The sequence below is a fragment of the Cheilinus undulatus genome, linkage group 13 (genome assembly GCF_018320785.1).
Source record: "Cheilinus undulatus linkage group 13, ASM1832078v1, whole genome shotgun sequence".
Classification (NCBI taxonomy): domain Eukaryota; kingdom Metazoa; phylum Chordata; class Actinopteri; order Labriformes; family Labridae; genus Cheilinus; species Cheilinus undulatus.
The window spans coordinates 36,732,956-36,757,953 of NC_054877.1; the positions used below are offsets into that span (position 1 = coordinate 36,732,956).

At 39.9% G+C, this 24,998-nt stretch overlaps 1 protein-coding gene across 1 annotated transcript in view; it reads left to right on the top strand.

Moving 5' to 3' along the window:
- Positions 1-24,998, top strand: part of LOC121520570 (vertebrate ancient opsin-like) — a 115,994-nt gene that overhangs the window by 74,172 nt on the left and 16,824 nt on the right. The window contains exon 3 of the mRNA XM_041804084.1: positions 15,442-15,675. Coding sequence (XP_041660018.1) covers positions 15,442-15,675 — 234 coding nt within the window. The remainder of the gene's footprint in view (positions 1-15,441; positions 15,676-24,998) is intronic.

A 24,998-nucleotide genomic window follows, 5' to 3' on the forward strand; every position in this document is an offset into this window, starting at 1 on the left:
ATTAATGTATAGATGTTCCCTCTAATTGATCAAATTAAAATGAAAGTCACTCATACTGAGTTTAAGTGCTCAAGTATTCTGTTTGTAAGCACTCAAATATTCAAACTACTCTAAAAAAACCTCAAAGTGTTGAATTTGCTTCTACACACTGCAGGTCTCCAGTGCCAGAGGATGCAAAGCAGCCCCAGCGCATCCCCGAGCCACCGCCATGCTTCACTGTGGGCACAGTGTTTCCTTTCAGTGCAATGCTTCATTCTTCTTCGTCCAGACATACCGCTGATCCATTTCATTGCTCCACATAACAGAATCCCAAATCTCTGTGGCTAATTATATGATTTTTAGCACATCTGAGCTGACTTTTCTTGTGCTTTTGGGTCAGTAGTGTGTACGTCTTGGATTTCTGGCATGGAAACAGTCTACGTTCAGTACTCGTCTTCCTGTACTCACTGAAACCTCAGTCCCAGTTGCCACCAAGTTTTTTTGGAGGTCTTTTGCAGTCACTTGAGGATTTTTCACAACCTGCCTTGTGAGATATCTGGTTGCAGCCATTGATAGCTTCCTTTTTCAGACCTGTCCAGGTATAGTAACCACTGTTCTGGTAACTTGAATTTGCAAACGGTGTCTCTAGGAACAATCAGTGCCTTTGCTATCTTTTTGGTATCCTGTTCCTGGTTTGTGAAGGGCAACGATCTCTTAACTTTTAGGACCATTTATATTTGAGCTGTTGTGAGGGATTCTGTTCAGGGGTTGAAAAGTCTGTAAATTAAATCAATAAACCTGATTTGCGATGTGGGTTAAATCATTTTGATTGCAACTGTAGTTGACCCTTCATAGCTGTGAGGAAGAGTTACTGGATTTGGTCTATTAAAGTCTACACAGTCTCACACGGCATTTTGCAGCTCTGTTTGTCATTACTAGGCTGATGAGATTATTTGATTACACTGATATGAAAGCAGCTGATCTCAACAGTGCTACTTAAGTCTCAAAACAGCTGAACCACAGTAAAACCAATGTCTAACTCCATTGGCTGTATTAAATGCCACCGCTATACAATTTTATGCACACTTTGAAGTAAACCTTTTTTCTGCAGCACCACCTGCCTCTAAATATGGACTATCTGATGTCAAACCTGAAATTTTAGCATTTGAGCCGAACAAAAAGCACAGTACAGTGAAAAAATGTAGGATCGTGCCCTGAAACTTTGAAGTAGTTCAATTGAAGGGAAAGTGCATGTGTGTATACATTTCAGCTTCCCACTCTGAACAGGAGTCACAGTGTCAGTCTCAATGAGAATGATTAAATAAGTGAAGCTTCAGAAATCAGTCAAGGTTAAAGTCAAGAGACAGAGAAGAGCCAGATCAAGTGCTGAAGTGATAAAGGTTTCACTCTGAGTACCAGATGTGGTGTAGGGACAAAGACATTTTGAAGCTTGATTGTAATATTGGCCTTGATGCTTTCACAACCTCAGCCTTCTGACTCTGGTGTCTAATACATCCACCTGTCTGGGCCCCACATGAGATTGTCTAGAGCAGGGGTCATCAAGTACATTTGCACAAGGGACAGATTTAGTCTTGGGGCCAGACTTTTAAATAAAGAAAAATTAAATCAATATATCGGTCGATTAACATATTATTTTATTAGTATTTGTATTTTCTTTCAAAACAGGAAATTTTTAGGCATTACCAGTGAGATCTATCCCTGTTATCATTTTTGCGGTAGACCACAATGAGACAGTCACACGCACAGAGTTGGCTGAAAATCCCAGAGAATGGTCCCTCCCCAGTTGTGATTTAGCACCAATATGAGCTAATGTTTGACACTTTTCACTATTTCACTACTTAATTCTGCTATTTCTGTAACATTTTATGCCACTCTTAACCCATTTTTGCCTCTTTTTGCTATTTTATCACTCTTTAATCCATTTTCCTGCCCTTTCACTACTTTGCCATTGGCTGTTTTTGCTACCTGTTTCCTTGTTTTTCACTGGCGAATCCATCTTGCAAAGCTCCCATCTGAATCCTTTGGGCCCGGTTAGAAAGTGACAGGACCAATCAGCGACGAGGGGCAGTACTTTCAGGCCCAGCAGAGTCATGACGTAAACAAGTAGCAGCAAGAGCTGGTGCAGTTATGGAGGAAAAGATTAGCGTGCATGCTGCTAAAGCACCAGTTTATCAGAACTTGGCCACATTTCTTTGTTAAAAGAAGAACAAAGAACAGCAGTGAGTTGTTTTCTTTTCAAAAACGACAAAAGTCGAGTACTTACATGTCTATAGTCTCCATGTTTCGCGTTATTCCTCAGTAGCTGCGTAGTAGCTTGATAGCAGCTACGTCAAGTGTTTTGTTGCTCTGATTGGCCCGTAGAGATGTGACAGACAGAACGTTCACCCAATCATACTCTGAGTTTTTTTCAAAGCTTCTGCCTTTTCTCAAACGTTTCCTATTGAAGCTTTCCCAGATGGATGTGTGAAACATGTGTGAAACATGTCAGGTTATATTTTTGCACCATTTTGCCACCTTTAACCCATTTTTGATACTTTTGCCCCTTTTGCCTCTAACCAAATTTTTTTGCCATATTTAAACCCCTTTTAAACCACTCTTCCCGACTGTGTTATCCCTCTTGTGCCACTCCTTTATCCATTTTTGCCACTTTTTATTACTTTTTTCACAATTTTCACCACATTTAACCCATTTTTGATACTTTCTGCCCCCTTTTTTCTTTTTTTACCAGTTTTTGTCACATTTTAACCTCTATTCAGCACTTTTCCTGCAAGTTTTTGTCCCTTTGTGCCACTCCACAACCCATTTTGACACTCATTACCTATTTTTGCCTCTCTCTAACCCCTTTTCATCACTTTATCTGGCCATTTTTGCAACATTCATGCCAGTCTTAACACATTTTTTAAAATATTTACTAATAATGCTTGACAAGTAAATTTCTGTAAAAACAGATCAAATGTTAAATCATTCTAAGACTATTTTGATAATATTTGTTTTTTGGGTGGATTTGAACAGCTGCAGAAATTTAAAGCCAAAGGATACTCTTAAACCCACAGCATCTGCTTTTCCTCCTTTTCTGAATTTAATGATCTTCTGGGGGCCTGACAGGAAGCTTTTGGGGGGCCTGCTATGGCCCTCGGGCCACCAGTTGATGATCAGTGGTTTACAGGTTCGCACCATGCCATGCAGACCTTCACAGAGAGGCATCAGGAATGTTCTTATTGTTCAAGAGAATACACTGAAAATCACACCAGCTTAATTGTAAGCCAATATGTAAGCCATGTTTTAAAAGTCATGTGCCTTCAGGAGAGTTGAAGGTCTTTCACACATGCTCTGAAGGAATTGGAGGTCATTGAGACTGCAATAGAAGAGTAAGAAATCAAAGAGTGAAAACTAAACTTAAAAGACATATAAAGGAGAATGTGATGTCATCTGTGATTACAACCAGTGAAATTCATTTACAGTCAACTTTAGAGAAAACTATAACGATGCATTTCCAGGAGACCCAGACAATCCTCGTGCCCTGTTCTCATAAACCAGTTTTATGGCTGACTCTACAGAGGAGAGGAAACAAGTGTAGGCAAGCAATCCAAACTGTGAGTCAACACTTTCTGTTATTGATTCAGCTCGTCTGGCAAACCAGAGCTGTTCACTTTTATATTTCCCTTTTCTTGAACTTTGTAGATTAAAAATACTTTGAAAACTAAGATGAATTTTTGCCATTTTTAACAAACACTGCATTGTTTTATATTTCCAGTAGAGCATTTAAATAATTTAAATTCCCATTTTCTTCTCTTCCATTTCTCTTTTGTGTGTAACTCCTTAAAAAAGAATCCTGGAAACTTGTATGGATGCTTTGACTCTGCTGCACTTTTCCCCCTCCACTAGACTTTTCCATCATTGCTGACAACATTAAGAGGACACCTGCCTGAAGCCTGCAGGAGCTCTGACTTCACTCTAGACAAGGACCTGTCATACAGAGTCAACAATACAGACACAACCCCAGCATAGAGGCTTGCACTCCCAAGAAAAATCCATAAATCTGATCTTTCCTCAGCCAGGACTGGGCTCTCCGGCTCTCTGCTCAAACTTTAATCATGCCTGACTCTGACCACTGCAGCACTAACCCAGTCAGGCTGCTGAAATATTCCTCTATACCCAAACTCATCCACCGATTCATGCATGCCTTTTGACTGTTCCCTGCTTGAGCAAAGCTAATAATAACGGTGTGGGAATAAGGGCTTGAATATAGCAGCTGATTCTGACCTGGTCATCACTTCTTTTGGCTCGCTTTCTCTGCGCCTCTTTAGTGTGAAATAACTTTCTATCTAAATGTGGTGGAGCTAAACAGCCTCTCATTTTTAAAAACGCTTCAGAAAGCACAGCATGTACCTCAGTGAGAGCTCACTTCAGTGCTTAACTTTAAAAAGCTTGTTCAGGAAGTGATTTTATTGTACCCATCCTCACCTGAACATGAAGTATGAACAGCTAAATGCCTACAGAAAAGTGTTACTGTCAAATTTCTCAAGTGACAAGCCACACTATCCGGTTTATCCGTCTCCGCTGCTTCACACACCATTATTCATCCTCTTACATGTGACACGCTGTGATTAGAATAGATGGCTTTGCCTACAGTCAGGAAATTTACACAGAAGATGTCAAAGTGACAGCAAAGGACCGCGGACTGACTGTCTTTGCCCTCAGAGAGACGACATACTGAAAGCAGGGTTTTCATGCCATCTTTAGTGTCAACTGAAATAACAGAGCATCTCCAGTATGCAGCAGAAAACACTTGGGGCAGCAACACAGATGCACTGAGTCAAACTGCTCTACACGTGGACAAAAGTGTTGGTAAAAACCCTCAATGGTCACTGAAATAACTTAAAACTGACAAAAGTAATGATAAATAAAAATTTACTGAAAATTAACTAACTAAAATCAGACATCGCTTTTGAATTGTGGCTCAACAGAATCATTTTAAAAAACAAACTAAAGAAACCAACTTGGACTAAAATGATGGTACCCTTACCTTGATATTTTACTGCACAACCTTTTGAGGCAAACACTGCAATCAAGTGGTTTCTGTCACTCTTAATGAGACTTCTGCACCTGTCCTCAGGTGTTTTGACCCACTCCTCGTGAGCTAACTGCTCCAGCTGTCTCAGGTTTAAAGGGTGTCTTCTCCAGACTGCATGTTTCAGCTCCTTCCCCCAGTGTTAAGGATTTATATCAGGGCTCATCGAAGGCCACTTCAGAATAGTCCACTGTTTTTTTTCTTAGCCATTCTTGGCTGTTTTCAGCTGTGTGTTTTGGGTCATTATCCTGCTGGAGGGCCCATGACCTGCGTCCATAACCTGTGACCTTCTCTGTAAGCTTCAGGTTGTTTTGCATAAATTAATGAATCTCCCGAGCCATAGTTCTCTTACAGACTGAAAAAGCCCCCTAGGATTTTCCATTTTGCAAAATTGATTTTACTCTCTACCTTTTCAAGCCCTCCAGGACTGGCTGCTGAGAAGCCTCCCAACAGCCTGATGCTGCCACCACCATGCTTCAAGTGGTTTTTGTGATGATACGCAGTGCTTGGTGTCTGCCAAACCAAGGTTATCATACAGTAGTTAACTAAAACTTACTAAATAACTTCAAACTACAAGGAAAAAATCATTTTAGTTAACTGAAAGTAAATAAAAAAAAAACTTATTTCTGTGCTGACAAAGCTAACTAAAATGAAATGAAATCAGAGACAAAATCTCCTCAGTTTTAGTCTTCGACAGCAGCAGACTGTCTGACATGAACACCCAGGCCCAGAGAGAATGAAGTGGCCTGATTTGATTGCAGAAGACTTCACTCAGTGGTTAATTTTAGGTCTTGGGCTGTATGTGTTTGTTGTACAAATATTAAAATTGAATAAAAAAAAAGTAAAGGGAACAGCCCTTTTGGGTCTGGCCCCTGACAGGTGTCCAATATCACTTAAAAAAAAACTCAACCTAACACTAAAACTAATACAAACTGAACTAAAACAAAATATTTTTTTCAAAATAAAACTAAACTATGAAGCAGGCAGAAAACTGGTCAAACTAAACTGAAATCTAATACAAAAGGCAAAACTCAATAAAAATAAAGAATGAAAAATCCAAAACTATTATTACCTTTGTGCCATGGGCGTAGCACAGGGGGGATTAATCGGGCCCACAGTAGGGAGGGGCCCTTGAGAAGCCTGCAATGACAGGTGTGTTTTTATTTATTTTTTTCTTAGTAATTAGTGTCATAACTGAATCAAAAGCTACTAAATAAATTGGTCAACAGACTGAAATTTGTATCAAATAGTGTAAAATACAATACTAGGGGGCCCCTGCTCCTACCTTAAAAATGGTGTAGTCCAGCACTGCAAAATAATGCAAGTAGATTTTATTTAACCATAGAAATAATACTGCTCGTAAATGGGAGATTTATGGTTTGTAAAAATGATGCAACATTTGTTGCGTGGCTAGCCGGTTAAGGGGGCCCTGTGTAATATTCTTTCCGGGGGCCCAAAATCCCTAGCTATGCCCCTGCCTTGCGCCAAACATAGCATCTTGTCTGATGGCCAAAAAGCACCATTTTGGTCTCAACAGACCAGAGACCTTTCTTTCATTAGACCACTGAATCTCTCAGATACTCCAGGGGAGATTTAACATGAGTTTTCTTTAACCGTGGTTTTCTCTTTGACACTTGTATCCATCCCTTATTCTTTTCAATAAGCTTTTCTCTGAGTTGCTTGAAGTGTTCTTCTGTCTTCATGGTTTAATGGTAGCCAGGAAAACTGATTAACTAGTGACTAGAATTTCCAGACACAGGTGTCTTCTTCTACAATCTCTTGAAACACACTCATTACACTCAGGTGATCCCTAATTCACTAATTGTGAGGTTACAGACTCTGGCTGACTGGACCTCTGATGAATGAATCAGTCTCTTTAAAGGGAGTGTATATTTATGCAGTCACGTATCTTATAGTTTTATTTAATTGACATTTCTTTGTAGAAATCTGTTTTCACTTTGTCATGAAAGAGTTATATTAAATTATATTGACCATGACTGATTTATACAGTGGTAAAAAGGTCAAACATCCAAGCAGTGAATACTTTTTATTGGCACTGTACATCTAATGTTTGGTACATTTGAAGCTGGCCTACATAGGCCTTTTGTTGACACACAATTTGAATTGTGATAGTAAAAAGTCTGATAAAATGAGGATTATTCAATTGGATATAGCTGATTCAGCTTCAGCACTGTAAATTCTGGCTGAATGTTCTGCTGTCACACTGCGACGCTCACGCTTCTAATCTGATTATAATTATGAAAAAGAACTGCCTAGAGAGACAGAAATGCTACTGTACATCAGCTGTCTAGTTGCTTTCCTCGAGTAAGAGGAATAAACAAGCCTGATGGAAATGAAAAGCCCCTTTCATGTACAGATACCTCAAACTTATTCGTATTTCCTTTCAGATTGATTTAAAAGTAAATTTGAACATTGCATCAGACCGGCTGGATGATCTGTCTGAAAACTGTCAGCCCACCAGGACTGAAGAGGAGACAATGCTCCTTCTGTCGCAGAGGGACATTAGACATCGGATATTTAATTTAGTCAGTGATGACTGTGAAGATATTCTCTTGACAAAGACTTCCCATCATAACAAACTCTCTCCCTGGTATCTGTCCTGTCTATGTGAGCATCAGAGCTGCACTGGACCCTTGCCATAATCTACAACTCTATTTCCAACTCTTATGAAGCTGTGAGGAAAAGCAAACAGCTGCTGTCATTAGTTCACTGCCTCCATCATGTCGTCCATGATAAAAACCATACTGTTGTTTTGATGCTCATTACCGAGCCTGTAGACTTCAACAATGTGACAAAAGCCGGCGACAGACTTGTGCCTTCACTCTGCCGACACATAAATATTAATCATGGTGCTCAAGGGACTGCTGTTTAGCATATGAAACCGCTCCTCTGTACGGGCGGTCAATTAAAAAGCCGGCTTCTTTCACCGGCCACCCTGCCTCTGATTGCAATCATTCTGCTCTTACTCTCCATGTTCTCAATTTGTCTGTGATCTCTGCCACTTAATTTGTTTAATCAAAGCAGAGACTGAAGCCATTAGATGTTTATTCTGCAGAGCTGGCAATGTGAGGATGTCTGCTGGGTGGCAACTGAGTCAGGAGGGAAAACTTTTCTGAGCTAACTTTAAGAGTCTGTTTAAGCTCAATAACATCTTTTTAAAAAGTCCTATTCTGCTTTGAAAGAAGCTAAAATTTCTAAATATGTGTTCTCCTAGACATCTACTATGCCACAAGAGCTACAGTGTGTATACACAGTCAGCCTTTCAATCACTTCTGGCAATAGTCCTGCACCTTGTGGACATATCCTGGACAAATCCTCTCCTCATGATTTTGTTTAATGGAGCTTTTTTCCACTGTTGTTCTACCAGGCTAGATTTGATATCAGAGGAAGTCAAAACAAATTTACTTAGTCCCAGTGGCTTCACTTTGACAGACCTGGCTATGCTTTTTGCTGCAATTGACCGCTTGCTGAACCCCTCCCCAAAACAGCCTTTTTCAAACCATAGCAGTGGCGACAGCAGCAGACCTGTCAAGACTCAGAGTTCTCTGCATGCTGAAGCATTGAAGAGAGCAGTGTGACAAAACTGTGTAAAGTGCTGTGATAAAGTATTTGCCCCTTGCTGATGTTTTATGTTTTGCACATGTCACACGTAAATATTTCAGATCAACAAACAAATCCTTATATGAAACAAAGATAATCCCAGTTAATACAAATACAGCTTTTAAATGCTGGTTTTATTTGTTAAGGCAAAAAGGTCATCAAAACCTTCCCAGCCCTGTGTGAAAAAGTAAAAGGCCTCTTTAGTTGAATCATGAATTAACAGTCATTAACTTTTTTTTTTTGGAAAGCAGAGTACAATTTCACTAACCACACCCAGGCCTGATTACTGCCAAACCTGCTGAAATCACTTAAATAGAACCTGACTGACAAGGTGAAGTAGGATAAAAGATTTCAAAAAGCAACACATCATTCAGCCATCTAAAGAAATAAGAACAGATGAGAAACAAAGTCATGACATCTATCAGTCTGGAAAAGGTTACATAGCCATTTTCAAGGCTTTGGGGAAACAGTGAACCACAGTGAGAGCCATTATCCACAAAAGGAGAAAACTGGGAACAGTGGTGAGTCTTCCCAGGTATGGCCGGTCTATAAAAGACTCCAAGAGCACATCGACGACTCATCCAGGAGGTCACAAAAGAACCCAGAACAACATCTAAAGACCTTCAGGCCTCACTTGACTCAGTTAGGGTCAATGATTCAACAATAAGAAAGATTCGGGGCAAAAATGGCATCCATTGGAGAGTTCTAAAGTCAAAACCACTGTTGACTATAAAGAACGCAAAGGCTCATCTCACATTTGCCGAAAAATTTCTTGATGATCCCAAAGACTTCTGGGAAAATACTCTGAAGAACATTATACCAACGGTCAAACATGGTGGTGTTAGTGTGCTAGTCTGAGGCTAACTTGCTGCGTCAGGACCTGGACGACTTCCCATAACTGATGGAACTAAGAGTTCTGCTCTCTAGCAGAAAATCCTGAAGGAGAATATCCAGCCAATATTTTATGACCTGAAGTTCAAGCACATTTGGGTTATGCAGCAGGACAATGATAAAAAAAAAAAAAAAAACAGCAAGTCCACCTCTGAATGGCTCAGCAAGCGAAGGTTTTGAAGAGGGTAAATCTGACTGAGATGATGTAGAAAGGCCTTAAACAGGCCATTCATGCTTGAAAATCCTCCAGTGTGGATGAATTAAAACAATTCTGCAAAGAAGAGTGGGGCCAAATTCCTCCACAGATGTAAGGTTTAGGGGGCAATCTTTTATTTTTTTTTTTACAAAGGGCAGGTTTGGATATCTTTTTTCCTTTATAAAAAAAAAATAAGAATCAGGAAGGGGTTATTATAAAAAAATTACTTTATCTTTCTTGAACGGAAGCACTAGGAAAAAAGCATCAAGAACAGATTGTTCACTTTAGTCTAATTCATAATTTGCAAATATTGTCTGACATGCACGATTGAAATCCTGTTATGGTGTTGCATCGTGGGAAATGAGTCCTGAGCTCAACATCATGCAAACTTTCCTCAAAAATAGTCATTTTCATGATGTTTTAGCGCTGTATTTTTCAAATAATTTAACATTGAAAGGTCATAGTCAGAATTTTTTTGACACTTTTTATTGCTATAATTTGTTGAAAGCCACTGAAAATGTCATTGTTAGTGGAGGTTACTAGGTTTTGGCCTGAGGCCATCGATATGGTTTTCACAGCTTAACTTTTCAATGGACCATGATTTTGCTGACTTCCATGGGCAAATATTTGACTGGGCCCCAATAGCTCTCCCCTTTATGCTCACTTATGGGTGACCTAGGACAGTGGTTCTTAACTAGCTGGGGATCAGAACCCTCCTGAAGAGAAATCGCGACCCACATTTTTGTACATTTCCAACCACTCCAACATATCAAATGAATAATGTTGCAGTTTGGACCCTAAATGGAACAACACACAATTTTACAGACAGCCAAGATGAAACAAACGTGTAAAAAGCCCATCATTGCAGATGGACAAGCACACATACATACATTATGTTTTTGTCCAATTGCAGAGACAGCTTGAAAACTTGTTCTTCACTCAAGGAATTTTCTTATCATACATATGACTTTACTATATATCAAACATCTGTACATAGATTTTTTGACACATGTTTTACAAAGAGCTTTGCGACCCACTTCTGGGCCCCAGCAGTTGAGAAGCACTGGCCTAGGGTATACCTAATGAAGTGGTCGATTAGTGTATACTCATATTAATCCGTTTTTAACTTTTGATTTTCTTTATCTATTGTAGTTTCAAATCAAGGAAAGCTTTGTTGAAAAGATTTTTTGGTATTTCGATTAAAAAAAAAAATTGAAACATTCCATTCCCAGTTGATAAAATCTGCTTTAAGAGACCTGATTCATGTTCCTTGGTTTGAAATCAAGGATCTATTGTTAGAGACAAGTAAGCCTGAAAAAGACAGAAACTAAAGCGAGAGAGTAAACACTCCAGAGTTGGAATAAAATTGTCTAAACAGGTTTTGTGTGAACACACCCTAAACTCCCATTAGCAGGATTGTGGGAGCCTCTTGGGGGTAAATGAGCTAAATGTAAAGAGTCTGTCAATCACCAGCAGAGGTTGATTAGTCTCCACAATAGAAAATCAGTTTATTTGCTCTGTGTTTTATTGTGGCGGTAATGCGTACACTTCTTCGGAAGCTGACTTCCATATTAATGTGTATATATTAATGCAAATGCTGCAGTGTGAGTGGCAGAATAGGAGTGTACTGAAATACAGCATGGATGGTATAATGTGAAGTGAAAAATGCAGGAGAAGAGCACTTAAGCATAGTCCTACAGTATTCTATAGGCTCTCCCAGCATACATAAACATGTCTATAGCAGACATGTATGTATCTTTATATGCAGATATGGAGGTTTCATTAAGGAGGCAGCAGGGACGTGATGGAGCGATGAATATATTTTCTACATGATTAGCTCTGATAATGACAGATCACTGGACACTTTGGTGTTTTTCTCTGTCTCCGTCTTGTTTTTTTTTTTTTTGTTTTTTCTTCTCACTCTGAGTGATTGACTCCTAAGTGTGCAACAATGTGTATCTACCGTCTTAGAGCGTCTCCACCTCACTTCACCTCTGGAACACAAACAGAAAAGGAAATGCTGCCGCTGCTGTTTATAAAGTGCCTCCATGTCAGTGAGTGTCCCCATGGTGATGAAGTTGAGTGGCAGGTGCCGACGAGTGGCCGTCACGTAGAGACAGGAACGGAGACTGCTGCAGTTGTTAGAGTTATGCATCGAAGCTAAGGTGTTGTGTTAGCCTGTGCACATGTGATGATTTGTGTAGCTGTCAAATCACAATAAATGCATGTGTAGGCCCATAAACACCACTTATGTATTGTTTATATATAATAATAAGAGTGCCAAATTTCAATAACATTTGTATTACTGGGATTATTTTGACAGTTTCACCATTATTACTATCAGTTATAGTAACACTCGAGTAACATGAGCTGTCACACTGTTACACACATTTGGAACAAGCTGACAGTTTAGCCCAGGAATATTTCTTATTATTTCACAGGAAAAATTATTTCACGAAAGTTGCACATTTTAAGTGGAACCTGAAGCCTACCAGCTGTGACACTAGACGGCCTGGGTAGCAATTTTACTGATTATATGTGGTTTTTCCTCCAAATACAACCTAATCATGTTATCAATGCTGCTTGAGTTCAAGGTTGATAGTTTGGGATTTTTTCATTAGTTTTAATTTTTATTTCAATTTTACTTTTTGTTTCAATTTTCAGTTTAGTTTTAATTAGTTTTAACTGCTTTTTTAAGTTTCATTTAGTTTTTATTTTGCAATTTTTTTTTTTTTTTTTTTTGATTTTTTTTTTTTAATATAGTTTTTATAAGTTTTAGTGTTAGATTTAGTTTTGACAGCAATGTGGGATACGTGTCTGGAACAAGACCCAAAAGGTCTTTTCATTTTTTACTTTAATAATTAGATTGTAGCGTCTGTATACAACTCAAAGCCGAACATTACCATTACGTAAAGTTGTCTTGAATTAAATCAGGCAGTTTTACTCTCTCCAGACTTGGGTTTTCATGTCAGTCAGTATGCTAGTTTAAAAGATGAAAACTAAAGAGATTTTATCCCTAATTCTATTTCATTTTAGTTAGTTTTATAAGCATGTAATACACTTTTAGTTAATTTTCGTTTTATTTGTAAAGCTTAGTTTTTATGTTGTTTCAGTTAACTAAAATAATTTTTACATTTTAGTTTTAGTCATTTAGTTAGTTTTGGTTAATTATTATAACCTTGCTTGGGTTTATGGCCCAGTCCATGTTCATTCTAGAGATATAAAATTTTTTAAACATAGTAGCTTTAATGACTCCTTTTCAATGACCACATAAATATATAAACTAGAAAATAAAATGTTTCACTTATTTAAATCACCAAAAAACAACAATGGTGGACGGCTCCTCTCTCTTCGCTGCAGGGCGGAAAGATATAGAAGATCTTTAATACCCTCAGCAATCAGACTATATAATTCTACCATGAACAGATGAAAGTCCAGACAAATGAATTTTTCTTTGGGGATATATAAAGTTATTATTGTATTGTACTGTATTTTTCAATCTTCTTAATTCTTTAACTATTAAAGGGGACATATTATGCAAAAATCACTTTTCAGGCTTTTCTAAAAAAAATATTTGTCCACAATCCCCTCAAAAATGTGTGCTGAAAAAAAGCCGTTCTCAGATTTTCCCCTCATGATGTCATGTGTAGAGTTAGCCCCGCCCCCAGGTTCAGTTGGAAGAAACCTTCACCCTCCTCTCCTGATCTTTCTGTCAGCTGCCAGGTGAGAGGAAGATTAGGAGAGCCACATCCATTAAGCCACATCCATTTCCTGAGAGGGGCGGAGCCAGACAGTTCAGTAACATTTAAAGTCGCAGACACAGAAACAGCTCGTTGTGAGCAGGACTGAAACAGAGGAGTTTTAAGGCATACAAAAATCCTATACTGGAGTGTTTTTTTACTACAGATGTCACAGGCATGTTTTGGGGACCTCTGAGACCAATATAAACTTGTGCTTAAAAGGGTAAAATATGTCCCCTTTAACTAAGTATTCAAATTAAACCATATTTTACTGCAGGATTTTTACCACTTTTTTGTAGTAATACAGGACATATTTTGATCTATTTCAGAGGCCCCATTGTACATAATGGTTTGACTGATTTGCTTAGTGCGTTAGAGAACGACTGAAAACAAGTGTAAGAGAAGCATGGTTACACATTTTATTAAAGTACTCATTTAATATAATCTTGCAAAGCAGATGGATTTGTCCATTTCCGTGTTTCTCACTGGTGACTCCATCTTGCAAAGATCCTATCTGAACACACTGGGCCCTGTAAGAAAGTGACAGAACCAATCAGGAGTAAGAGGCGTTACTTTCAGTCGCGGTGGAGTCGAGACATAAGTAAGCAGCAACAAGAGGCCTGTGCAATGATGGCAGAAGAGATTAGTGTGGATGCTGCTATAGTGTCAGTTTTACCAGAACTTGACGACATTTCTTTGTCTCTTCGGCTTACTAGTTAGCTAAACTTAGCACAAAAAGTAAGGAAGTCTGTGTTTGGTAGACTGTGACTTTGTTGTAACAATGCTGCTTTGCAATAAGTGTTCTACAGTTGGAAAGCCTGTTTATTACCCTTTTTAAAGGTGCCACATTTGTTGAGCAGCAGAGCTGAGTATGCAGGTTGCACCCAAGAAAAGCTTGCCAAATCTTCTCTGTCAATGCCAAACAGCTTATTCTGCCATTAGTACTGACTCATTTTAAGCGTCTGGTACCCCCAGGTGCTGACCATCAGTGCCTGATTGGCATCTGATGGTCAGCACCTGTGAGCCCGGGCCCTGCTACAGTGGTCAGTAGGTGTCTGCTCCAACAATAGGCATGCAATGTTTGACTGATCTGGATAGGGTAACTTCAAGCTGCAGGTCCACAAAAACAAGTTTCTGCATCATTTGGAGTGAGCTCCAGTACCATTTCCTAACTTTCTATAATCTTTGTGCTAAGTTTATATGGTTTTTCTTCTACACAGTTGAGTTCTTGTTTAAATATTCTCCATATCGAAGAGAATTATTAACATTTGGATGCTAAGAATTCCCTGGGATAGAACCCCCACACACCTTCTTATTACTTGTGTCTCAGTCTCTTTAATGAACAAGCAGGGTAAGCTTTAAAACGTCCCTAGTTGGACACTCTTTCTCCAAGGCTGGCCACTCCATCTGTCTGTGGAAAGCCCAGTGAGAGACCAACACCACGTGTTTTCCTTAGAAATAAGGCATGAGTTTGTGTATGTTTTAAATTAAGTTTGCTAGTATTCGAGGTCGATGTTTCTACTAAATCCAATGCTGAGTGATAAAAAAGTGCTCTTTGTAATCTCTCCTTCCAGACCGAGACCTGACTCTCCTTCTGATTCGAGCCCTTCTGTAGATGTTGAGATGAGTTTCTAAGCCTCCTCTTGTGTCTGCTCTCCCTGTACAACCCTCAATCTCTCACTTCACCCCGTCAGACCTCCCCTCATTCAATCTCTCCTCACCCTGTCTGACCTGCACTCTATTTTGTCGCTCTTGCATCTGACTTTCGAGACTCTTCTTCTAACAGTCGTCTCCCTTTGGAGAAAACTGGTACGCCCTGTGGGAGCAGAAGTCAAAAACCTTTATGTCTGAACACAGTAACAGAAGATTGCTCTTTCATTGAAGTCTTATTTCTCCTCTTCTATTTCTTTTTTTCTCCTCAGGTGAGCGGGATCAACGCGTCGATGAGCAGGAAGCGTGAGCAGCGCGTCTTATTCATGGTGGTGATTATGGTCATATGCTACTTGTTGTGCTGGCTGCCGTACGGCGTCATGGCCCTACTCGCCACCTTCGGGCCGCCGGGCCTGGTCACGCCCGAGGCCAGCATCATCCCCTCGGTGCTGGCCAAGACGAGCACAGTCATCAACCCGGTCATCTACGTCTTCATGAATAAACAGGTGAGAGTCCGAGGTCACTTCTGTTTTATTTCTCCCCATCACGAAGCGTCGAAGGTCGTCTCGCCTTCTGAGGCGAGGCGTCTCAGTTGTTTTCACAGAGGTTTGATATTATGATAATGCGGCATTGTTTTGTATTCCTAGCCGATGCAGTTTGGATGGCTTCTTGACACTCAGTAATCTAAATTATGTACTTCTGTGCCGGTGATAAATGAGAAAGTGGTTTTCACATTTTAATGCACATAGAATTAAGACAAATATGAGGGAAAAACACTTTTCAGAATCTCACTGAGAGGATAATACCTTTGAATAACATGGGTTTCTGTCTGTAACTGTGGGAAGTGTGTACAGAAAGAAGCATGGGATCCTTTAATCAGAGTCTAATGACAACAATTCAATAAGGAGAGGCAACCTGAGTCCACCTTTCCTTCATCTTGTTGACATTTGTGTTTAGGTGCATCCAAGGACAGGGCGGGTAAATCTATTAATTTCTCTCTAATCGCCTGACTCAAGCCTTTCATGTGATTCTAACAAACTCCCGGTGCTTGTGTCTACTTGCTTTTCAAACTGGGGGCTATATTTGCAGTGTCCTGAAGGCACTAATCATCTGGAGTGTGTATAATTAAAGTGGAAGAAGGTCTCAATTGACCTTGGCTCCTGTCCACTGTAGACAATATGATGAATCACTTCGGGAGTAATTATCTTTAATTGGGAGCTCCTATTCTGAGGTTGTTATGGTGGCCTGGGACTGTTATCATTTGACTTTGTTTTTATAAATTTAATTTTCCTGTAAAGAAAAACTGACATAATTAGGCTATGTAACACAAGCCCCAGGGCATATGTTATTCACATTTCACATCATTTCCACTGCTATTCCTCTTCCCATAAAAGCCTTTGTACCAGTTTCTGCTGTTGTCTCAGGCCAAAATGGCCGACAGTCCTCGAGAATTTCAGCCATTTAGAACAACTACGGCACATATACTTTAAATAGCCATGTGACCAGTAACTAGTGTTGTACTCGAGACACATCCAAGACCAAGACTGCACCAAGACCAAGACAAGACCAGGACTTTTGGGGGTCGAGGCAGAGTCAAAACCAAGACCAAGACAAGAACAAGACCATAAAAATCCATTTTAAAAACCATGACAAGGTTTTACAGCTAATGTGCATTCTCTCTTTAATTTTAGTTTTAAAAACAAGGTGTCTGCAACTCTTTCCAAACACAACATGCAAGAATCTCAAATCTTAACAAATTTGTTCAACTAACTAATTGTAAAAACATAAATCCTTGTGTGTATTCAAAAGCTACTGACAAATCTGGGATTATTTTAAATATCTGAAAATGAGATGTTTATCTAGATTTGTCAGGTGAATGAGGCCTTAAGTAAGTGTTCAGAGGTATTTCTGACTAGAAATAAGATTGACTGATGTCTGAGTTTTTGCAGGTGTCTGACACATAAGGCACTCGAAAAGATTTCTAAGGAGGCAGAAAAGTCAGTGAGCTAAGGCAGCTGTTTTAAGTTAAATTATAACATTATTTAATCAGGAACAGTTCAACTGAAAATGACATCATAAGCCCAGCCTGAACAAAATTCAGTACGAAAATACTCAAAAACCCAAGCTCACCACTATGGGTAAACAAACAGAGGTGTGGTTGCTAAAGACCACAAAACATGTCCTCAAAAGTTCCATTTCATTTCAAGGGGAAGTAACCTGACACGCCAGATGGATTCGTTTCACACATCCATCTGGAAAAGGCAGAGGATTTGAAAAAAACTCGGCGGGTGACTGGGTGAATGTTCTGTCTGTCACATCACATCTCTACGGGCCAATCAGAGCAACAAAACACGTGACGTAGCCGCTATCGAGCTGCGCGTGCGCAGCTTCTGAAGAATAACGCGAAACATGGCAATTATAGACATGTAAGTACTTGACTTTAGTCGTTTTTGAAAAGAAAACAACTCACTGCTGTTCTTTGTTCTTCTTTTAACAAAGAAATGTTGTCAGTTCTCATAAAACTGGCGCTGTAGCAGTATCCATGCTAATCTCTTCCTCCATGACTGTACCAGTCTCTTGTTGCTGCTTGCTTACCTCACGACTCCGCCCTCGACACTGATTGGTCCTGTCACTTTCTAACGGAGCCCAAACGTTTCAGATGGAAGCTTCACAAGATGGATTTGCCAGTGAAAAACAAGGAAACGGACGTATCCATCTGCTATGCAAGGTTAATGGAGAAGAGGATTTAAAGAAGAACTTGGTTGCATTTAACTCATTGAGTGCCATTGACATATATATATATATATATATGTAAATGTGTTTTTTTGGTAGCTGGCACAAGGGGGCGCTCTCACGCTCCCTGTGAGTAATTTTGGGGCTCCTGGGATACGTAGTTGGAACACGGAAGAGACGGTAGATCAAAGCCACAGAGATCATTGGTGGAGACCCTGGGGTCAAAGAGCAGAGCGATCGTTACGGAGGTAATCTAAGCTAAAAGTTCTGAAATAGACGCTGGAAGAAACTTTAAACTTTTGCCTGAGAAATCGCTTACTCACTGAAACCGATGCTGAACTTATCAAATTAGCAAATCCAGGGATCAGCGCTTTCATTCATCTGCCTCAGCCAGCCAAGAGGCTAAAGAATGCCGCGAGGTGTCCCCCGTGCGTCAGAGAAAAAAGGCAGCCTCTCGCAACCTGGATGCCACACTTCAGAGATGGACTTTTCCAACCCAGACTCTGAGGAATGGCTGCTGAGTGAGCTTAGCGGATCTTGTTCTCTGTCCCAGAGCAATGGAGGTAAGTTAACGTTAGGAACCCACTGATTATTCAGCCAAATTTATCAAATGAAACCATCACTCATGCACTCCTGTGATTTCAGAAGCAGACTTGAGAGAAGAGCAAGCCACATGCAGTTTTACAACACCGTCTGTTGGCAGAAAAAGAGGTAAGAACAAAAAAAATTGTATATTATAGATTATATATATAAAACATATTATATAACTATTATAATACTTCTATAATGTACAGGTAGTGCCAGGGGACACGCAGGAGAGGACGTGGGCGTATGGGGGGTCACGTGGAGGCCGCCCACTTCCAGAGTGTGAATGACAGTGACTGGAAGCATTGTTATTTATTTTATAATAACATAACATTTGTAATACAATTTTCAGATGTCTTTTATGTCATTAAAGGCAAAATTATTATATTCAAATGACTGTTTTGCTTGACAGACTCTCTTTCACAAAAATGCATTTTTCTCAGCTTTCTAGAAAAAGGGGTCTTTTTGGTGAAACTAGCCTCTATTCAACTTCAGATAAATCAAGAACGGAACAAGGTGCAAACAAATGTTTTTTTCCAGGATGAAATAGAGAGTTTCTTCTTTCATTTTAGCTATTTGGTGTTTTCAGAGTCATAGTACAAAATATTCTCTGGGTCTTGAAAGATGACTCAAAATGGCCAAAAACGCTGGCACAAGCAATTTTCCATTTTATAAAAGGGCTGGCACTCAATGAGTTAATGTGCACAGTGGGGTCTCATTATAATGTCCCTTCTCCTAAAAACCCTCTCAACTGTTGTTGAGAAGTATTTGTAGTTGAGGCCGTAAATGTGTGTCACTCGGTCACACACATATACAGGGGGATTACACATGAGTTGAAGGTCAGTGCTGGTCTCGACAGGTCTTGATGGAAAATCTGTGCCAGCCCGAGACTGAGACAAGACCGAGTAAAACTGCTCTTGAGTCCGAGAAAAGACCAAGACATTGAACATGTGGTTCTTGGAAAATCAAAATGTGGTTCTCCCAGACCATTCTTGAGCACCACAACACTACCAGTAACCTGCATTTAACAGCAACAAAACATACAAAACAGACACACTGTAATAAAGCTTCATTTCCACGTTTATACAGGACTGGGAATGCATTTGATTTCTGAATCTGACCCAAGACTGAGATAAAGCTGACAGTAAACCTGAGTAATTGTTAATCTGTTATTACAGCGTGTATGACTCATGTTACACATGACCTGACCTGGGAAATGACTTCAGAAAAGACTTTATTTTCTCTTTGTGTCAGTGACACATACGCCTATGTTTAACACATAAACAACAGCACTTAACTTTACATTAGCACTGTTAGCTCTTAGTTAGCATATTAGCACATAAGTTGCTACCATAACTCAGCAGTTTACAACATCCAATTAAGATCATCCAGTGAAAATACCAACAAATCGTTCACGCAAATAACTAACCAGTTCTCTGTTAACAAGAAAGCACCTTAAAACTCCAAATTACAAATGAAAATTGATTCCTACCATAAATTGTCCAATATTGGTCCTCATAAACTGATGATCTCAACTGTAACCAACAACTATAATTCCAACCATCAGGGTTTATTTGGTGTAGAGAAAATCGTACAGTGTGGATAGTTCAGTACAGTCCTCTCATCGATGGCTAATGTGTAACAATTTGCTCTGGTTTCAGAGGCCTTGAGGGGAAAGAAACATTTTTTTTACTGTGTTTCTAAAGTAACACAAAAGACTTTATCAATGTCACTGATTGTATGAAACATAATATCAGTTATTTCTGTGTGATGTGTGGTGTCTGAGGAGGGCTTTTAGTTTAGTCAAGCAAAGAACAGCGCAAGAAAACCTCCTTCAAACTCCTGCTGTCCATCCGTCACGAGTTGAAAGAGCAAACTTTTCGGGCCCTCAGCTCCCAAACAGGCAGTGCTGGCCCTGCTCGAGCTTTTGGCTGGAGGGCCAGGGAGAGACAGGAGACAGGATGAAAGCCAACAGGCAGTCAGGAGTGGGAAGTGAACTCCAACATCAGAAATGTTTCATCAGTCATTCTGCGTGTTACAGCTCTAGTGGCCACATGTGGAGACCACATCTGATTATAAACTAGCTTTACATACACGCTAAATTATGGATTATAAACAAGGGGACACAAAGCCTTTGGCTTCCAATAATTAATCACAGCAGACCTTAAAAGTAGTGTCAGATTTATCATGCAACTCTGGCTCCTCTGTGTTATTTAATTTAGTTCACAGACACATGGAAAACAACATGTTTTTGTTGACTGATTCAGCTGCAGTCTTTTTTATTCAGGAGGCTCAATAAGACATAGCTCACAGTCCAGAAGCATGCTTAAAATGGATGTGAGATTCTCTTTTCTGAAAATTGGATTAGGCTATTTCCAGCACAGGTCTTTGGTGAATTTAAATCAAGTTTAATGAGACACATTGCCTAACCAGTCGGAGTACTGATGCAGTTTGGCCCCAAAAGGCTGTGCTCAGAGGGCAGGTATTGTTTAATGGATAATTCAGCTTTCTTTTAACTGGGCCCTTATGTCCCAGTGCCTTTCATCACAATGATTGATTGCATTTAAATCACTTTTTTAAGAGCTTCAAACACAGAATATAGTTTTCTGCAGGAGCAGCTACAACTGTTCAGTCCTAAAAGTAATCATTTCAAAACATGTCTGTAACATTTCACTGGTTAGATATCACATCTTTTTTAGCATTTATCTATGTTCTTATATATATATTACTTAGCAAGGACTAACTGCTGGGCAATGTGGTCATAAAGTGCAGATCCTTATTCCTACTTCCTGAGATTGTCTGAGATAAACTTACGAGTTCACTGGGTGATTAAACATGTATAAGATTTTCTTTGCTCTGGTTTTTCTTTTTGTTGATAATTTTGGGCCCTTCGGACCTCCTCAAACACTAAAATGAGCAATCATTAGAGGAGAATGGTCTTTTTTGGTTTAACTGTTGGTAACATAAACTTGAGCAGAGGTGAAGTATATAAATATATACTATATTGTAAAAAGCATTTGCTCACCTGCCTTGACTTGCATATGAACTTAAGTGACATCCCATTCTTAATCCATGGGGTTTAATATGACGTCGGCCCACCCTTTGCAGCTATAACAGCTTCAACTCTTCTGGGAAGGCTTTCCACAAGATTTAGGAGTGTGTTTATGGGAATTTTTGACCATTCTTTGTGAGGTCACGCACTGATGTTGGACGAGAAGGCCTGGCTCTCAGTCTCCGCTCTAATTCATCCTAAAGGTGTTCTATCAGGTTGAGGTTAGGACTCTGTGCAGGCCAGTCAAGTTCATCCACACCAAACTCTCTCATCCATGTCTTTATGGACTTGCTTTGTGCACTGGTGCACAGTCATGTTGGAACAAGAAGGGGCCATCCCCAAACTGTTCCCACAAAGTTGGGAGCGTTGAATTGTCCAAAATCTCTTGGTATGCTGAAGCATTCAGAGTTCCTTTCACTGGAGCTAAGGTGCCAAGCCCAGCTCCTGAAAAACAACCCCACACCGTAGTCCCCCTCCACCAAACTTTACACTTGGCAAAATGCAGTCAGACAAGTACCTTTTTCCTGGCAGCCGCCAAACCGAGACTCGTCCATCAGATTGCCAGATGGAGAAGCGCAATTCGTCACTCCAGAGAATGCATCTCCACTGCTCTAGAGTCCAGTGGCGGCATGCTTTACACCACTGCATCTGATGCTTTGCATTGCACTATGTGATGTATGGCTTGGATGCAGCTGCTCATTTTATACACTAGTTGTGAACTTACCATTGAGGCAAACCGTTCCCTTAAACAAATGTAATGCTCAGCCAAGGTGCCCTGAGCGCAAATCTCTGCTGTAAGGAGGTAAATATGAGCGTGTGACATGAAAGGAGTCAGAGCGCCCTCTACTGGATAAATAATAGAACACAGCTATCATGTCGAAGTAAAACCAAGTCTTTTCCCCTGTTTTCATTAGCAAAAAAACAAGTGTAAACATTGGCATCTATCAGTCAACTTTTGTCCAATTAACAATTCATTTTAATAGGCTATAGTAGTATCTGTCTACTGCCAGCAAGACTAAAAGTTACTGGTTTATTTCAGGTTTCTTCAAGCACCATAAAGTCAGGAGCTGGACATGAGTCATGCAAGCTTTGCAATAAATAAGGTAAAACACTGCAGCAACACCAATCTTCATTAAAAAAAAAAAAAACAGCAAGGGGTTATTTAGCAGTTAATAACAGTTACGTTCACCCGGACAATGTGTGTCATCCCAACTAGCACTGAATGATGCTGCAAATTCAAAATTGTCCTGACTTCTAACCGGGATCAGGTGACCATAATCAGCACCTTAAGCTTTTTTTGTAATGACTTGAGCCGAACAGCTGCACTGATAACGTTGGTTTCAGGCAGCTGAGTCATGCTGTTTAATCTTCACTTGCCAGTTTATGCATATGCAAAATATCTTAAAATGCAGTTTACACAATCTTTTCAGAACTGATTGCACTCTTTGTCCAAGCAAACTTACCAACAATTTCAGTATAGCTCATCTGCGTAGCATTCCACTCACTCTTAACAGAAGATCGTGGCCTCCCTGGGCAATCTTTCAATTCCACAGCATGTGCTTCAGTCCTGTCAGAAGCGCCACGCTACTCTGCTCTGCTTTACATATGCCAAGTTTTCACAGCACACAGGTCAACTCCAAACAGGAAGCCAGACATGGGAATGTATCGAGCATCTGGTCAATTTTAAAATAAAACACCAGGTACAGACTGTGAATCATTTGTCTCATGAATAAATCAAGAACGCATCAAATCAGAAAGTAAAGTAAGCTAGACAGGAAACTCAAACCACTAATGCATAAGGATTTTTTTTAATGTGTCATGAAATGTACTTGTATTTTATACTCATCATGTTTCTATATTGTGTAAAAAGCTTTGTATAAGACAAAGCATTTACACCAGAGTTTTTGTTTCTGAATCGCTCTTCATCATGGTAAAAATAGCAGAACTTCTCCCACAGTGACCTGATAAAAATGTTTCTCAATGCTATCTTTATGATCTTTTTCTATGCTGTGAAGAGGAAACACAAAACGCTGTGTAAGCTTTACGAGAGGGTTGCTCTCAGTTCATGTCATAAAGATATCATGTACTATGAAGAATTACTGGGAGAGAAATGAGGAATTCTTATCGATTTCTGAAGCCATTCAAGTACAATGCATTACTTTAAAGTTTAAACTTTCTTTACCGAGACTCTGTCGTGCTTTTTTGTGTGTGAAGTTAGAAATCAACAGAAAAATTACAGCCTGTCGTCTGGAGGCAGCAGAGCCTCCTGTCTGAGCTTGCTGCAGCTCACCGACCTTACAGCGACGTTTTAGCCCACACATCATCTCCTTCATGACAGCGTGAGAGCGGAAAAGTGGGAGAGAGAGGGACACCAAATGTCCTGTATGTCTTTTTCAGTCTTCAATTCCTCCCAGCCCGTTGCTATGGAAACTGTGAGTTGAGGCGAGTTGAAGACTAAAAATGCTGTACAGATACAAGTAGCAGCTGGTGAGTGTTTGTCCCATCAACGATCAGCGACATGGAGCCAACAGGCCTGAATGATGAACCCGCATAGGGATTATGGGTAAGTTTACACTCATTTCTCTTTTATTTTCCTGTGATTGCGTTCATACATATGTGGCTGTTTTTACTGTCTGCTAGGAGCACGCAAGTGCTGTGTCGTAAAAGTGTGAAAAAATGCAATATCATACACATTAATGCTCCCATGAGCAGTTTGAACCTGCTTATGGTACAGACTGAAATTTAAAAAAAAATGCTGCAATTTTTCCTACAAAAATAGAAGAGAACATAAGCAGAATTATGACATTTCCATCCATTGCCATTGAACTCATGTCATGGTCATAAAGGGATGAACATGGTCAGCAATAATACTCAAATAGGCTGTAGGTAGGAGTTTGAACCATGCTCAGGTGGTACTATGGGGCCCAAAGTGTGCCAAGAAAACTATCCAACCATGCCACATTTAAAGTCACTTTTCCCCACATCCTGATGCTCTGTTTGAGCTTTAGCAAGTCGCCTTGACCACGTCTACATGCCTAAATGCATTGAGTTTGTTATGAGCTTCAGGACAAAATACTGAGTATTAAAAAGTTACAAGGACTGTTTTAATCCTGTCTGACTCAGTCTGCAGCTACTCACTCATATATGCTGTAGTGTTAGGGTTCGTAGTTTCCTGTCACTTGCAGGCTGCAAGTAACCTGGCACGTAACCTGGATTTGTTTCACACATCCATCTGGAAAACCACTCTTAGACAGTGTTTAGGAAAGGGTAGAGCCTTTGAAAAAAACTCGCAGGGTGATTGGATGAACATTCTGTCTGTCACATCTTTATGGGCCAATCAGTAATAAAACATGCAACCTACCAAGCTGCGCCCCTATCAAAGGAGTAAACTCCATAGAGAACTGCAATAGCGAACCACGGAGACTGTAGACATGTAAGTACTCGACTTTTGTCGTTGTT